Source organism: Apostichopus japonicus, chromosome 1, assembly GCF_037975245.1.
Source record: "Apostichopus japonicus isolate 1M-3 chromosome 1, ASM3797524v1, whole genome shotgun sequence".
Taxonomy (NCBI): domain Eukaryota; kingdom Metazoa; phylum Echinodermata; class Holothuroidea; order Aspidochirotida; family Stichopodidae; genus Apostichopus; species Apostichopus japonicus.
The window spans coordinates 18468508-18487130 of NC_092561.1; the positions used below are offsets into that span (position 1 = coordinate 18468508).

General features: G+C 35.5%; 2 protein-coding genes across 2 annotated transcripts; both read right to left on the reverse strand.

Moving 5' to 3' along the window:
• Nucleotides 1–3306: 3306 nt before the first annotated feature.
• Nucleotides 3307–7157, reverse strand: LOC139969942 (inactive 2'-5' oligoadenylate synthetase 1C-like). The gene is made up of 2 exons (XM_071975368.1): nucleotides 7027–7157; nucleotides 3307–6739 (listed from the first exon to the last, which is right to left on the reverse strand). The coding sequence occupies exon 2, from the start codon at nucleotides 6688–6690 to the stop codon at nucleotides 5341–5343; it is 1350 nt and encodes a 449-aa protein (XP_071831469.1). The 5' UTR covers nucleotides 6691–6739; nucleotides 7027–7157; the 3' UTR covers nucleotides 3307–5340.
• A 4838-nt stretch (nucleotides 7158–11995) lies between these two features.
• Nucleotides 11996–15445, reverse strand: LOC139969949 (2'-5'-oligoadenylate synthase 1A-like). Its single transcript, XM_071975377.1, has one exon. The coding sequence runs from the start codon at nucleotides 15396–15398 to the stop codon at nucleotides 14049–14051; it is 1350 nt and encodes a 449-aa protein (XP_071831478.1). The 5' UTR covers nucleotides 15399–15445; the 3' UTR covers nucleotides 11996–14048.
• Nucleotides 15446–18623: the final 3178 nt, after the last annotated feature.

The following is an 18623-nucleotide window of genomic DNA, read 5'->3' on the forward strand; positions in this document are numbered from 1 at the left end:
AAAAACAAATATCGTTATCGCAGTGTATTAGCAGTATAATAATTATTTATAGGAAGTGCGTATCACGTACGATTGCTAGCTTCGCTTCATAACATGCTGTTCGTGCAACAACTTAGGACGACTCATTGAACGAACATTGTCGACGTTGTTGTGCATACAGTTCGTGACATTCCATAGAGTGCGGTTAGGTAGGCAATATGTATTTTATTATGCAGTGGCCAACTGTAGGCTTGTAATTGGCTATAAGCTAAATTTAGCTAATTGCATCTGCCAAACTAAGTAAGTAGTTGAATCAGTAGGCGTGAATGTTACTACGATTACAATCGAGTTAACGGAGCTGACGAGTATTCAAGACCAAAAGAGCACTGACAAAATATCATGCTAAAAAAACGACAGTTTAAAAAAAAAAAATCGACACTGAAAGGGGGGGAGCGGTCGCTCCCCCTGCTCCCCCCTGGCTACGTCCCTGGTGTACGCGGACCTTACAACGTTATTGTGCAAACTGGAGCTACTTTTTATATTGATGGAAAACAGCGGAGTACCATGAGAAGCAGGAATAATCCAATACGAGATGCACATTATAACCTGCGAGAGGATCTGTTCAGAGATGTGGCTTGTCTGTGTTAACAAAAAATAATCTGGCACCTACTTTCTTTCGTATATCACAGTCAATGGAATCGCCTGAGAGAGTCCCATCAAGGACACTTCTGAATACTATACGGATTTAGTTGACTAAATGGCAGGGATACCAGACGTCCGGACTTTCCCGGGCATGTCCTCGTTTTACTGACTTACGTTGGCCTCCGCAGCGGATTTATAATATTGCCTAAAATATCCGGATATTAAACTTCTAACCAAGTCTGCCAAATGTGAACAATTGTGCTGTAGAAAATCTATTTAACCGTGATATCAATATCATAGGCCTTTAGTGCACTATATCATAATTCGGCAGATATTTATGAAATATATGGTTAATGCTGGCAGCCCCTTTTAGTATTAGCTTATTGACAGTGTTGGCACGCAAAAATTTCAGAAAAATGCACAAGGACATGGAAAGCGGCAAATTTGTTGCATAGCCTAGAGCACAAAAATAATGAACTTTAAATTACCATGAATTTCTACAAATGGTATTCCATCAAATTGCGTTTCTTGTGGGACTAAATTGCTATAGGACATATTTTTCTTGCATAGCAAACTAAATAAGCTTTTGGATCATGACATTTTGTTTCAAGCAAGGCGCAGGAACATCTGTATAAGGCTACACATATGGCGCCATTTAAATGCTTGTAGACAACCTTCGAAAACAAATATTCAGAGGGTCCCTTTGAGCAGCTGCCCCCCTGAGATTTCCACCTCCTGAATGAATCAAGGCCCACGACAGTGTGAACGCCTGGACAGTATGAGCTATTTCAGTTAGCTTTAACGAAATGTTTATATCATTCATTGGTCAGTAGTGTCCAACCTCAAGAATCTAGACACGTATTGTAGGAATGGCGTTAAAAAAAAAGAAAAAGAACACAAGGTATTTTTTTAAGAAAGTTCACACAAGAAAAAAAATGGGCATGAAAAAACAATTAAACCCCAGTCCCTGTAGAAGGTGATGGTGTAATCATCGTTACGAGTGTATCACGATTCCCCTACTAAGGGAACATAATGCTACACAAACAAATCAAATCAAAAGACCGCTCATCGCGTATATTCACGATCGCAGATGCGATGACCTTGCTTTTGTTTTGGTTTTTACAAGTTTTTGTTAGAATAAATGAAGAGAGCTCCTAAGATTTAACCTGAGTGAACAGTGTAGCAGTCTAATGTGAAACTAACTGTTCATAAATATATGTATTACGTCTATATGTTTTATTTAGGCTTATCAGTTTTATTTGTTAGTCCCTTTATCAATGCCGCAATGCTTTAACTAAGAATATTGAGGCACACTGTCCCCCACACAATTTTACCCGGAATTTATCCCAAATAAAATGCATCCCAGACCGCTCTTGTTAGGTTGTTTTTTTGTTTGCGTTTTTTTTCTTTTTACTTTTATGTTTTACTTTAAAAATATACATTTTACTTTTTAATGTATAATAATGTGCCCCTTAGACGTCAGGTTAAATAGTTTTCGTATGCTTCGAAGATTCCTTCGTAAATTCATCTTCGTCATTTGAAGGTTTTTTTTCTTACTTTTTGGTATAACTTTGTAATTATATATTAATAGTTTCTATTAATTATGTAGAAAAGATAAGAATTCCTCAAACTTGGAAATTGTTCTTATATGTTCCTATTTTAATTTCAATATCATTAGGAGATCAAAGAAAATGCGAAATCTATCATGAAGAAATAAATAAAGTAAGAAATAGGTACTGTGTCAGATAAGGACGTTACAGCCACCCGATGGTCAAAACCAGATCCGAATACCCTGTGAGCACATTGGGGTTATAGACGTAAATTTATTAACTAGTTCAAAGCATCTTAAGTGTCTATTTGCTTCACAATTTTTATTCATTTATTTTCATCACTGGTATTAAGTATATCTAAACGGGAGTATAGCTAAGGTTATATATGTAAAAAATATTAATAAATACATATTAGCGTCAAGATGCAAAAATAAGATTCATACATGGTTAAAAACTTTACATTACCAGAAAACGAAAGTAAAAAACTAGCGTTAATGTGCTTCCCTTTGAATTTAAAAATGATAGTATGTTATAGTTTAGCAAGATATTAGGATTTTGTATTTTTGTGGAGGGGGGTGGAGGGGGGGGGCTTTAACTAAAAGACCTTTTAATGCATGATACAGCGGGTGGTTTTCATCATTAATTCAATTACTGTCACATACTTATGAAGTAGTATGACGACTTCATGTAGTTATACAAAATCTAATATTTATATATGTATAAGTATGCCTATGCCACTAATTTTGTTTTGCTCAGACTAAAATATATCTCACCGACACGTCGCATGCTAGTCAGTTATGTTGGTGTTTCGTCGTTCCAAAGACGTATTGAAGAGACACAAACCTTGTGTGATATCGAAAAGAAAATTGAACCATTAGGTTAATATTAATTCACATGGTTAAAATGTGCATGGTAGTCCGTGTCGAATTTATGTTCATCTGGCTTTTGATTGGCTCGTCTTTATATTTTCTACTAAAATGTTCAAAGTGCACTCGGCCGTTCTGTCTTACTAATTCGTAATGTTTGCAAATTAGCTTGTTTTGACTGACCGTAGTGAAGAAGATCTCATAGTCGATATCAACGCGATCAGGATTGTGAGAGCAAGAAATTGATTGATACAAAAGAAAAAAATGACTTAACTTTTCCCGCTGGTTTATTCGTGTGATATTTATAATCGCAAATTTAATTTAATTATTGTTATAAACTTTACTGCCTTTTATTAGAAAGAAATTGTTCCTGATGTCAATCAAACCAACAATTTCAACTTTTGGCCAACTGAGATTTCATACGTAGGATAGACACAATTACTCTTAGTTGTCAGTACCTGTTCGCAGAAGTTCCGAGACAAATATTTTGTCTGTTAAAAGATGCATTGAGATTCATTCAACACTTGTTCTTGGCTTGACAATCTCTAAAAATAATACATATGCGTACACATTTTACAGTGCAAATATTTAAATGTTGTAGGGAAGTCTCTCATTCTTTTGATCAAATCAAAAAAAGTATCCTTTAATGGTTGTTGAAAACATTTTCAAGTTCTATAAATACATGGAGTTATCTTTATTGCGTAATATAGATGTTGAGCAGGCTTCTTTAATAGTCCTCGAGGTAAGGAACGGTATCATCTGTGCATCTCTATCACTTGACGCAATGCTCTTAATAACCACAAGATACTGAGGAAACAATTATCCTGCCCTGTAATCAAGTATCCGGCACGTAAATGCCATGATAATGATAGCAAAATCGCTTCAATGTCTAAGACAAGGCTTACCATGCGTATGCTCCATTCTGCAGCGATTGTTGCATCAGAAAATAGTCTTTATGTTTTAATGATTTATTGTAACTTTTTTTCTCATACTTTGGAACAATTTCCATTTCAAAGTTCTTAATTTACAACGGTGAAAATAAATAATTACTCCATCAACTACACCGCATTTCAGCTTGGCATATAACGTGGATTACTCTTTACCATGGTATACAGTAACTTTAACAGCAAGGAAATCAACTATAAGAACGATTTCAGTTTGCACATAGCATTTGCTATCTTTACTTGTATGATTAATGCACTTATATTTCTTTCATTCACTCAAACAAGGAACACAAAACCGGATACCACAAAAAAATAATATAATAATCTATGAATATTGTTAGTATATGGAGTAAACAAACATGTGAAGATTAATTGACAAAATTTAATTTAAATTAACGCTGTTAATGTGAATCTGCTATTTTTGGTTCAAAATTGTTACTGAATCGAAAGCAATTTACGTACTATATACATCTTTTATAAATGGAATCAACTTCCTCTCCCGTTCACACTTTGGAACTAAAAGAAGTTAAAAATACACCAACACCAACACATAATGACTTCAGTCGGAAACCATACACCATTGCATTAATTACAAGAGAAGTCTCTAATTCTCTAAAATTCTTATGAAATTGAATTTAGGGAAAGAATAACACTATTTGTTGTACAACTATTAAGTCGTAGTAAATAGGAAGCAATTTTTTCCATTTGTTATCAGTTATTACGTAAACTGACAGATGATTAACTTAAAAGTTACCTTTAAGTTTATACTAAATAATGCTTTTATGAGACTGTCACCAATATGAAATATTAAAATATACTAATATATAAATCTAATATCATTAAGACAAAAGAATAGTGAGAACATATCCTGCACTAGGCTAAATTATGTCATTAGCAGATTTGTGTTGAAGGTATCATTCGTCTCAGAAATGTCAAAAATTTTCTAAATGATTATTCTGAAGAGCAAAACAGGCACGCTTAACTGCACTTCAATTAATGTGTTACCCAAAAACAAAGCAGTATTACTCATTCTAACCCGGATAAAAGGAAACATGTAATACATTTCAACTGGTTCACCTATACTAACGACCAAATTAACTTCGAGAAATGTTGCCATCTTTCCCATCATGTTCCCCCAGAGTGTAAACGACATACACTGGAGCAGATCTCTGTGTTATTGATTTTCTCATCCCAACTATATTTTAAATAACAATTGACTTATGTTTATTGTTCTATTACCAAATAACATCGAAGATTTGTCAAACCCAAAGCAAACAGTTCTTTTCACGAGTTTTACTTCATATTAAGCTCAAAAACCTGAACAATGTATGGTCACACATATCCTGGTTATTACAATCATCAAAAGTTGAAGCCGACGTCAAGTATCTTCGGTATTCCCTTTTCATCAGTAAAAGGAATCTCTAATTTTGCATCTCTATTTGATAGAGAGCCACCTGGACCCCAGCTAGCGCCAGGAGCAATCATTTGCTGGACGTCTGTCTGGACCTTTTGCGCAACATTTGGGATTCCCTTCTTCTTAGAACCAGCTACGGCTACTTCTGAGAAAGAAAACAAAAAGTTTTCAATAATCTCTCGATCGGATTCTTCCATGCTTTTCTTGGTTACCGTCTTTGGCATCATCAAATTACCTCCATCTCTCACAGAAACGTAGAAATTCTTAGGTTGGCTACGCCTCCGCATATTAAACGGCAATTGCATCCATTCAGGTTGCGGCTTAAACAAGCTTAGAAGATCCACGGTTTCTCCACGTAGTGCTCTGCATTCAGCTTCCTCTAGACGATTCATTGAGACTCGAGCAAACTTGGCCATTTCCACCATAAACGGTTTATTCTTTCGTTGGAGGATGTTGTTGTAAGGGTTTGTTGGGTCCAAAAGTAGGGGACGTGAGTTTTTTATCTTTGGTTCAACATCACCTATCTTGTAGTTCTCGGTCCAGTAAATAGCCATCTCTTCAGGATTTGACACTATCGTCAGAAACCGTCGGAATGCCTTCAGGGTATTTTCCCTTCCTGTGCTTTGCTCCCTCTCAGTTGATCGAATGGCTATATACTCCATGATACTGGAACGTCCTGAATGGAAGCCTTCAACGCAAACCGTCTTGCTCCAAAACTTGGCCAATCTTGAAAGAGTGCTACAATGAAATAATTGGTTTTTGCGTTTCACAAATGCAACAGCGGTTTCCGTGAGGGCAGTGCTTTGGTTGTTTCCCTCGTCAAAAGGATTTGATGAATTCAGGATGTAAGCTAACGTCATTTCATATTGTACGTCTTGTGGACTTCTTCCTTGACTCAACCCGCTTCTAGGAACTCTGTTCGTTGCGGGAAGCAAGTCTATGTTCAAAGTTCCTTCGGCCACGAAGAATAGATGGGTTCCATCCAGTGTGCAGTTGGTATAAGAGTCGGAAAGCTCGATGTGCTCCTCCAGATCACTCACAAAATCATCGAAAGGATACTCACAGTCGTTCAAGAAAACGACCAAGTCCAAATCCATCATGATGCGAAGGGAGCTTTTCTTTGAATAGCTTCCAAAAGGGACAATTCTGTTAATGAAGCGTTTCCATTTGAATCTGTCGCTATGGAGATGACGGCTGAGTCGATCGATGATGCGTCCCACTTCATTTACAAGGGACTGGGTCGGTGCTAAGTTGTCGGCAAACTCTTTCAGAGCTGAGCAAAGGTCGGACGACATTGTAACAATTGTTTAGTGGGCCAATTAACTGGTTCGTCGGGAATATAGACTACAAACAAGGTAGGAAAAGATACAAAAGTGTTGCATCCGATTATTTTACTTAAAAAAATAGACTTCCAGCATAAACAGCATCAATCAAGTTCTGACAGATGTTTGTACAACTACACGATGTTTATACAACTACCGTTAAGTTCATGAGTCGCAGTAAGTTTTTTATTTTATTTTTATTTTAATATTCGAAACAACCTATCGAATTGCATCTAAATCAAAGCTTGTCAAATATATATTCTTCATTACTCAGATAAGAACTCATACATTATGTAGAGTAGAACCTACCTTTATAGTGACAAATCCACATTTACTCAAGCTTCCAAAGCTTCAAAAGAATCGAAACTATATGAATTGTTCAAATCGTGATACTTGTCTTGTGCTTGGCTGGAAACATTGGCTGCAATGAAACATCTGAGAGCAAAATGCCAGTTTATAAGTCAGATAAGCTATTATTAGATTACATAGAATATCCCTGTGATTGCGAAATTATTATTCAAACAGTTGTTTGACCTTCGACCGTCTTGGAGTATTTGTTTATCATAGAAAGAGAAGTAATATTGAACTTCAATTTTTATGGTGTTTATATATTTATTAAGTACTGTAACAGATAAAACAACAAAGGTAGCAGAACGTGTAAAAGACAAATAGAGAGAAAATACATCAAAAATAAAAGTAAGAGAATACAAAAAAGTTATTATATGAATTGATTCAAATCGTGACTTGTCTTGTACTTGGCTGGAAACATTGGCTGCAATGTAACATCTTAGTGCAGAATACAACTAAGTCTTCAGATAAAGTATTATTAGAATACATGGAATATCCCTATGATTACGATATTATTATTGAAACAAATGTTGACCTTCGACCGTCTTGTTTGTTTCTTTATCATAAAAAGAGAAGTAATATTGAACCTCAATTTCTATGGTGTTTATATATTTATTAGGTACTTTAACAGATAAAACAACAAAGGTAGCAGAACGTGTAAAAGACAAATAGATTGAAGATACATCAAAGATAAAAGTGAGAGAATACAAAACAGTTACTATATGAATTGATTAAAATCAAAACATTGGCTGCAATGCAACATCTGAGTGCAGGATACAACTAAGTCAGATAAAGTATTATTAGAATACATGGAATATCCCTGTGATTGCGCAATTATTATTGAAACAGATGTTTGAACTTTTAACAATTAAGGCAACAGATAAATAAAAAAGATATATAGACAGAAGATACATAACAAATAAAAGTAAGAGAATAAAAAAAAACAGTGCATAGACAATAATTATACCGGTAATAATATTACTAATACTACTACTTATACAACAACTAATAATACGAATAATAATATTACTACTAATAAAAACAATACGAATAATAATACTACGAATGATAATAATAATACTACGAATAATAGTAATACGAATAATGATAATGATGATGATGATGATGATGATGATGATGATGATGATGATGATGATGATGATGATGATGATGATGATGATGATGATGATGATGATGATGATGATGATGATGATGATGATGATGATGATGGTGATGGTGATGGTGATGGTGATGGTGATGGTGATGGTGATGGTGATGGTGATGGTGATGGTGATGGTGATGATGATGGTGATGATGATGATGATAATGGTGATGGTGGTGATGATGATGGTGATGGTGATGGTGATTGTGATGGTGATGGTGATAGTGATAGTGCTAGTGATAATACATTTTAAGACGCTTAATCGACCACGAATGTGGGAAAAAATCACGGAGATTGACTCCCAGTTCATTATTGTAACTCAAATTTGATTTTTTTTTTTAAATTAAAATTCAATTCAGATGGGAAAACCGTCGATTGCTAATTGATAAAAAATAAATAAAAATACACCTGACTATGACTTGTTCGGGGATCGAACCCTGAAGTTCCCGAACCTCCCGATTGTTAAGCCTCACCGCTTGCACATACCACCGCCTTTATCTACTCAACCACATCACTTATTTAACTAAATATAAATAACTAATAACTAAATTTATCCATTTATTATCATTTATCCATATTCCATTTAATTTATTTACTGATCGTGTTCCACTAACCGGGTTTTGCTAGCAAGATATTTCTTAACGTATATATTTGTTTAAACCGGAACTACTGTACTCTTCATGTGCTTGATGTATTCAGGCAGAGCATTCCAGTGTTTAATTGCGGCGAATAAAAAACTTTACGATCGGCCTGTCCTTTTATTCCGGGAACAAGAAACATGTATGGGTTACCTAGCTTGGTACTGTGTCTGTGAACGCCACTCAATTGGTAAAAATTTGAATTCAGATACGGGGACGAGTGTCATGAACAATAAATTGGTATTATGAATCGATTCGTCCAGTTCCTCCGTCCTGCCCAATGTGTGTACGCGGACCTTACAACCTTATTGTGCAAACTGGAGCTACTTTTTATATTGATGGAAAACAGCGGAGTACCATGAGAAGCAGGAATAATCCAATAAGAGATGCACATTATATCCTGCGAGAGGATCTGTTCAGAGATGTGGCTTGTTTGTGTTAACAAAAAATAATCTGGCACCTACTTTCTTTCGTATATCACAGTCAATGGAATCGCCTGACAGAGTCCCATCAAGGACACTTCTGAATACTTCACGGATTTAGTTGACTAAATGGCAGGGATACCAGACGTCCGGACTTTCCCGGGCATGTCCTCGTTTAACTGACTTACGTTGGCCTCCGCAGCGGATTTATAATATTGCCTAAAATATCCGGATATTAAACTTCTAACCAAGTCTGCCAAATGTGAACAATTGTGCTGTAGAAAATCTATTTAACCGTGATATCAATATCATAGGCCTTTAGTGCACTATATCATAATTCGGCAGATATTTATGAAATATATGGTTAATGCTGGCAGCCCCTTTTAGTATTAGCTTATTGACAGTATTGGCACGCAAAAATTTCAGAAAAATGCACAAGGACATGGAAAGCGGTAAAATGTTGCATAGCCTAGAGCACAAAAATAATGAACTTTAAATTACCATGAATTTCTACAAATGGTATTCCATCAAATTGCGTTTCTTGTGGGACTAAATTGCTATAGGACATATTTTTCTTGCATAGCAAACTACATAAGCTTTTGGATCATGACATTTTGTTTCAAGCAAGGCGCAGGAACATCTGTATAAGGCTACACATATGGCGCCATTTAAATGCTTGTAGACAACCTTCGAAAACAAATATTCAGAGGGTCCCTTTGAGCAGCTGCCCCCCTGAGATTTCCACTTCCTGAATGAATCAAGGCCCACGACAGTGTGAACGCCTGGACAGTATGGGCTATTTCAGTTAGCTTTAACGAAATGTTTATATCATGTCGTCTGATTTCATTGGTCAGTAGTGTCCAACCTCAAGAATCTAGACACGTATTGTAGGAATGGCGTTAAAAAAAAGAACACAAGGTATTTTTTTAAGAAAGTTCACACAAGAAAAAACATGGGCATGAAAAAACAATTAAACCCCAGTCCCTGTAGAAGGTGATGGTGTAATCATCGTTACGAGTGTATCACGATTCCCCTTCTAAGGGAACATAATGCTACACAAACAAATCAAATCAAAAGACCGCTCATCGCGTATATTCACGATCGCAGATGCGATGAACTTGCTTTTGTTTTGGTTTTTACAAGTTTTTGTTAGAATAAATGAAGAGAGCTCCTAAGATTTAACCTGAGTGAACAGTGTAGCAGTCTAATGTGAAACTCACTGTTCATAAATATATGTATTACGTCTATATGTTTTATTTAGGCTTATCAGTTTTATTTGTTAGCCCCTTTATCAATGCCGCAATGCTTTAACTAAGAATATTGAGGCACACTGTCCCCCACACAATTTTACCCGGAAATTACCCCAAATAAAATGCATCCCAGACCACCCTTGTTAGGTTTTTGTTTTGTTTTTGTTTTCGTTTTTTTTTGTTTTTTACTTTTATGTTTTGCTTTAAAAATATACATTTTACATTTTAATGTATAATAATGTGCCCCTTAGACGTCAGGTTAAGTAGTTTTCGTATGCTTCGAAGATTCCTTCGTAAATTCATTTTCGTCATTGGAAGGTTTTTTTTTCTTACTTTTTGGTATAACTTTGTAATTATATATTAATAGTTTCTATTAATTATGTAGAAAAGATAAGAATTCCTCAAACTTGGAAATTAAACTTATATGTTCCTATTTTAATTTCAATATCATTAGGAGATCAAAGAAAAGGCGAAATCTATCATAAATAAATAAACTAAGAAATGGGTAATGTGTCATATAAGGACGTTACAGCCCACCCGAAGGTCAGACCAGATCAGAATACACGGCGAGCATATTGGGGTTATATACGTAAATTTATTAACTCGTTCAAAGCATCTTTAGTGTCCTTTTGCTTCACAGTTTTATTCATTTCATTTCAGTTTTCATCACTGGTATTAAGTATTTCTAAACGGTAGTATAGCTAAGGTTAAAATGTCAACATTATTAATAAATAAATATGAGCGTAAAGATGTAAAAAAAAGATTCATACATGGTTAAAAACTTTACATTACCAGAAAACGAAAGTCAAAAACTAGCGTTAATGTGCTTCCCTTTGAATTTAAAAAAGATTGTATGTTATAGTTTAGCAAGATTTTAGGATTTTTTATTTTTTTTGGGGGGGGGGGAAGGGGGGGGCTTTAACTAAAAAGACCCTTTAATGCATGATACAGCGGGTGGTTTTCATCATTAATTACTGTCACATACTTATGAAGTAGTATGACGACTTCATGTAGTTATACAGAATTTAATATGTAAATATGTATAAGTATGCCTAAGACAATTATTTCGTTTTGCTCAGACTAAAATATATCTCACCGACACGTCGCATGCTAGTCAGTTATGTTGGTGTTACGTCGTTCCAAAGAAGTATTGTAGAGACAAAAACCTTGTGTGATATCGAAAAGAAAATTGAACCATTAGGTTTATATTAATTCACATGGTTATAACGTGCAGGGTAGTCCGTGTCGAATTTATGTTCATCTGGCTTTTGATTGGCTCGTCTTTATTTTTTCTAACAAAACTTTCAAAGTGCACTCGGCCGTTCTATCTTACTAATTCGTAATGTTTGCAAATTGGTTTGTTTTGACTGACCGTAATAAAGAAGATCTCGTAGTCGATATCAACGCGATCAGGATTTTGAGAGCAAGAAAATGATTGATACAAAAGAAAAAACTGACTTAACTTTTCCCGCTGGTTTATTCGTGTGATATTTATAATCGCAAATTTGATTTAATTATTGTTATAAACTTTACTGCCTTTTATTAGAAAGAAATTGTTCCTGATGTCAATCAAACCAACAATTTCAACTTTTGGCCAACTGAGATTGCATACGTAGGATAGACACAATTACTCTTAATTATCAGTACCTGTTCGCAGAAGTTCCGAGACAAATATTTTGTCTGTTAAAAGATGCATTGAGATTCATTCAACACTTGTTCTTGGCTTGACAATCTCTAAAAATGTATACATTCGCGTACAAATTTCACAGTGCAAATGTTTTAAATTTTGTAGGGAACTCTCTCATTTTTTGGATCAAAAGAAAACATGATCCATTAATGATTATTGAACACACTTTCAAGCTCCATAAATACATGGAATAATCTTTATTGCGTAATATAGATGTTCAGCAGACTTATTTTAATAGTCCTCGGGGTAAGGAACGGTATCATCTGTGCATCCATATCACTTGGCGCAATGCTCTTAATAACCACAAGATACTGACGGCAACAATTATCCTGCCCTGTGATCAAGTACCCGGCACGTAAATGCCATGATAATGATAGTGAAATCGCTTCAATGTCTAAGACAAGGCTTACCATGCGTATGCTCCATTCTGCAGCGATTGTTGCACCAGAAAATAACCTTTATGTTTTAATGAATTATTGTAACTTTTTTCTCATACTTTGGAACAATTTCCCTTTCAAAGTTCTTAATTTACAACGGTGAATATAAATAATTACTCCATCAACTATACCGTATTTCAGCTTGGCATATAATGTGGATTACTCTTTACCATGGTATACAGTAACTTATAACAGCAAGGAAATCAACTTTAAGAACGATTTTAGTTTGCAGATAGCATTTGCTATCTTTACTTGTATGATTAATGCACTTATATTCATTTCATTCACGCAAACAAAGAACACAAAACCGGATACCGAAAAACAATAATAATAATGATAATAATAATAATCTATGACTATTGTTAGTATATAGAGAAAACAAACATGTGAAGATTAATTGACAAAATTAAATTAAAATTAACGCTGTTAAATGCGAAATTGCTATTTTCGGTTCAAAATCGTATGAGCTAATCGAAAACAATCTACGTTTTACATCTTCTATAAATGGAATAAACTTCCTCGCCCGTTCACACTTTGGAACTAAAGCTTTTAAAATTACACCAACACTTTTTGAAGGATAATGACTTCAGTCGGAAACCACACACCATTGCATTAATTACAAGAGAATACTCTAATTTCCCAAAATTCGAATTAAATTGAATTTAGGGATATAATAACACTATATGGTGTACAACTATTTAGACGTAGTAAATAGAAAGCCATTTTTTCAATTTTTTTTCAGTTATTACTTAAACTTAAAGATGATTAATTTAAAACTTATCTTAGGGTAAATACTAAATAATGCTTTTATGAGACTGTCGCCAATATGAAATCTTAATATATACTGAGCTATAACTAATATCATTAAGACAAAAGAACAGTTAAAGAACTTGGCCTGCACTAGGCTAAATTATGTCATTAGCAGATTTGTGTTGAAGGTATCGTTCGTCTCAGAAATGTCAACAATTTTCTAAATGATTATTCTGAAGAGCAAAACAGGCACGCTTAACTGCACTTCAATTAATTTGTTACCCAAAAACAAAGCAGTATTACTCATTCTAACCGGGATAAAAGGAAACATTTAATACATTTCAACTGGTTCACCTATACTAACGACTAAATTAACTTCGAGAAATGTTGCCATCTTTCCCCATCATGTTCCCCCAGAGTGTAAACGACATACACTGGAGCAGATCTCTGTGTTATTGATTTTCTCATCCCAACTATATTTTAAATAACAATTGACTTATGTTTATTGTTCTATTACCAAATAACATCGAATTTTTATCAAACCCAAAGCAAACAGTTCTTTTCACGAGTTTTACTTCATATTAAGCTCAAAAACCTGAACAATGTGTGGTCACACATATCCTTATTATTACAATCATCACAAGTCGAAGCCGACGCCAATTACCTTCGGTATTCCCTTTTCATCAGTAAAAGGAATCTCTAATTTTGCATCTCTATCTGATAGAAAGCCACCTGGACCCCAGCTAGCGCCAGGTGCAATCATATGCTGGACGTCTGTCTGGACCTTTTGCGCAACATTTGGGATTCCCTTCTTCTTAGAAGCAGCTACGGCTACTTCTGAGAAAGAAAACAAAAAGTTTTCAATGATCTCTCGATCGGATTCTTCCATGCTCTTCTTGGTTACCGTCTTTGGCATCGTCAAATCACCTCCATCTCTCACAGAAACAACGAAATTCTTAGGTTGGCTACGCCTCCGCAAATAAAACGGCAATTGTATCCATACAGGCTGCGGCTTAAACAGGCTTTGAAGATCCACGGACTCTCCACGTCGTGCTCTGCAGTCAGCTTCCTCTAGACGATCCATGGAGACTTGAGCAAACTTGGCCATTTCCACCATGAACGATTTATTCTTTCCTCGGAGGATGTTGTTGTAAGGGTTTGTTGGATCCAAAAGGAGGGGACGTGAATTTTTCATCCTTGGTTTAATATCACCTATCTTGTAGTACTCGGTCCAGTAAATAGCCATCTCTTCAGGATTTGACACTATCGTCAGAAACCGACGGAATGCCTTCAGTGTATTTTCCCTTCCTGTGTTTTGCTCCATCTCAGCTGATCGAATAGCTATGTACTCCATGATAGTGGAACGTCCTGAATGGAAGCCTTCAACGCAAACCGTCTTGCTCCAAAACTTTGCCAATCTCGTCACTGTGCTGCAATGAAATACCTCGTTTTTGCGTTTCACAAATTCAACGGCGGTTTCCGAAAGGGCAGGGCTTTGTTGGTATCCCTCGTCAAAAGGATTTGATGAATTCAGGATATAAGCTAATGTCATTTTATATTGTAAGTCTTGAGGATTTCTTCCTTGACTCAGCTCGCTTCTAGGAAGTCTGTTTGTTGCTGGTAGCAAGTCTACGTGCAAAGTTCCTTCGGCCACGAAGAATAGGCGGGTTCCATTCAGTGTGCAGTTGGTATACGTGTCAGAAAGCTCGATGTGCTCATCCAGGTCCCTCATAAAATCCTCGAAAGGATACTCACAGTCGTTCAAGAAAACGACCAAGTCCAAATCCATCATGAAGCGAAGGGAGCTTTTCTTTGCATAACTACCAAGAGGGACGATTCTGTTAATGCAACCACTCCATTTGAATCTGTCGCTATGGAGATGACGGCTGAGTCGATCGATGATACGTCCCACTTTATTTACAAGGGACTGGGGCGGTGCCAAGTTGTCGGCAAACTCTTTCAGAGCTGAGCAAAGGTCGGACGACATGGTAACAATTGCTTAGTTTGCCAGTTAACTGGTACGTCGGGAATATAAACTATAAACAAAGAAGGGAAAAGATACAAAAGTGTAGCATCCAATTATTTTACTTACAAAAACTGATATCTTGCATTAATAACATTAATCAAGTTCTACCAGATGTTGATACAACTACCGATAAGTTCATGAGTCGCAGTATGTTATTTTTTAATTTTAACATTCGAAACAATCCTATCGAATTGCATCTAAACCAAGGCTTGTCAAATATATATTATTCATTACTCAGATAAGAATGCATACGTTATGTAGAGTGGGACCTACCTTTGAAGTGACAAATCCACATTACTCAAGCTTCCAAAGCTTCAAAAGAATCGAAACTATATGAATTGATTCAAATCGTGACTTGTCTTGTACTTGGCTGGAAACACTGAATGCGATAAAACATCTGAGAGCAGGATACAACTAAGTCAGATAAGCTATAATTATACAGATTTCATGGAATATCCCTATGATTGCAAAATTATTATTCAAACAGATGTTGACCTTCGATCGTCTCGTTTGTTAGTTTTTCATAGAAAGAGCAGCAATATTGAACTTCAATTTCTATGGTGTTGACCTTCGATCGTCTCGTTTGTTAGTTTTTCATAGAAAGAGCAGTAATATTGAACTTCAATTTCTATGGTGTTGATTTATTTATTAAATTCTGTAACAGATAAAACAACTAAGGCAGCAGAACGTGTAAAAGACATATAGATAGAAGATACATCAAAGATAAAAGTAAGAGAATACAAAACAGATACTATATGAATTCATTCAAATCGTGACTTGTCTTGTACTTGGCTGCAAACATTGGCTGCAATGCAACATCTGAGAACAAAATACAACTAAGTCAGATAAGCTATTATTAGATTACATGGAATATCCCTGTGATTGCGAAATTATTATTCAAACAGATGTTTGAACTTTGAACTATTAAGGGAACAGATAATGAAAACAGAAAAATAGACAGGAAATCCATAAAAAAATAAAAGTAAAAGAATAAAAAAACAGGGCAAAAAAAATAATGATACTGATAATACTAATACTACTACTTATACAACAACTTAAACTGATAATAATACTACTACTAATAAATATAATACGAATAATAATAATAACAATAATACGAATAATGATAATGATAGTGATGATGATGTCTATGATGATGATGATGATGATGACGACGTTGACGATGACGTTGACGATGACGACGACGATGACAACGACGATGACGATGACGATCATGATGATGATGATGATGATGATCATGATGATGATGATGGTGATGGTGATAATGATGGTGATGGTGCTTGTGATGGTGATGGTGATAGTGATAGTGATAGTGGTAGTAATAGTAATAGTAAATAATAATAGTGATAGTGATAATACATTTTAAGACGCTTTATCGACCACGAATGTGGGGAAAAAATCACGGAGAGTGGCTCCCAGTTCATTATTGTAACTCAAATTTGGATTTTTTTTTTTTTTTTTCAAATTATAAATTCATTTCAGATGGGAAAACCGTAGATTGCACTTTGATAAAATTTAATTAATTTACTGATCGTGTTCCACTAACCGAGTTTTGCTAGCAAGATATTTCTTAGCGTATATTTTCAAACCGGAAGTACTGTACTCTTCGTGTGCTTGATGTATTCAAGCAGAGTGAATAAAAAAAAACTGTACGATCCGCCTGTCCTATAATTCCGGGAACAAACAACATGTATGGGCTACCTAGCTTGGTACAGTGTCTGTGAACATCACTCAATTTGGTACAAAATATAATTCAGATACGGTTGTCATGAAAAATATTAAGGACCAATTTCAATTGTGGCAAATGGAATCCATAATCGATCTGTCCAGTTCCTCGGTCCTGCCTAATGTGTGTACGCGGACCAATATATAAAATTAACCGTACAACCTTATTGTGAATAAACTGGAGCTTCTTTTTATTTTGATGGAAAACAGCGGAGTACCATGAGAAGCAGGGATAATCCAATAGGAGATGCACACATTTGGAATGTCTATGTTACAAAAAATAATCTGGTACCTACTTTCTTTCGAATATCACAGTCGATGGAAACGCCTGAGAGAGTCTCATAAAAGGACAATTCCGAATACTTTAGTTGACTCAATGGTAGGGATACCAGACGTCCGGACTTTCCCTGGCATGTCCTCGTTTTACTGACTTACGATGGCCTCCGCAGCGGATTTATAATATTGCCTAAAATATCAGGATGTTAAACTTTTAATCAAGTCTGCCAAATGTGAACAAATGTGCTGTAGAAACTTGCTATTTTAGAAAATCTATTCGACTGTGAAATCAATCAAATACGCCTTTAGTGCACAATATCATAATTTATGAAATATATGGTTAATGCTGGCAGCCCCTTTTAAGTATTAGCTTATTGACAGTGTTGGCACGCAAAAATTTCAGAAAAATGCACAAGGACATGGAAAGAGGTAAAAGGTTGCATAGCCTAGAGCACAAAACCTATACGTATATGTATACATACGTGTGACATCATTGATAGTGTGAGGTGAGTCATTGTGCTAACGACACACTCGCAGTTCCGTACTACCAAACATGTCTCAATGTATTAGAACACCTTTGTGGAATACGTGACTCGAGGTAAAATTTCAGAAAAATGCAAAAAGGTATGGAAAGTGGTGAAATTTTGCATAACCTAGAGCACAATTATAATGAACTTTAAATTGCCATGACTTTCTACAAATGGTATTCCACTCATCCAATTGCGTTTCTTGTGGAACTAAATTGCTATAGGATATAGGCTATTTTTCTTGCATAACAAATTAATGAAGCTATTTGATCATCACATTTTGTTTCACCCAGGGTGCAGGAACATCTTTATAAGGCTACACATATGGCGCCATTTACATGCTTGTAGACACCCTTCGAAAAGAAAAAAATCCTCAAAAGGGGCCCTTTGAGCAGCTGCCCCCCTCCCCCCCCCCCCCCGAGATTTCCACTTCCTAAATGAATCAAGGCCTACGATAGTGTAAACGCCTGGACAATATGGGCTATTTCAGTTAGCTTTATAGCGAAATGTTTATATTATGCCTTCTGATTTCATCGGTCAGTAGTGTCCAACCTCAAGAATCTAAGCACGTATTGTAGGAATGGCGTTAAAAAAAGAACACAATGTACTTTTTTAAGAAAAGTCACACAAGAAAAAA

What these genes read in the sequence shown, in the direction of transcription:
- LOC139969949 (XM_071975377.1), bottom strand. Translation starts at nt 15,398, where the DNA reads ATGTCGTCCGACCTTTGCTCAGCTCTGAAAGAGTTTGCCGACAACTTG.
- LOC139969942 (XM_071975368.1), bottom strand. Translation starts at nt 6,690, where the DNA reads ATGTCGTCCGACCTTTGCTCAGCTCTGAAAGAGTTTGCCGACAACTTA.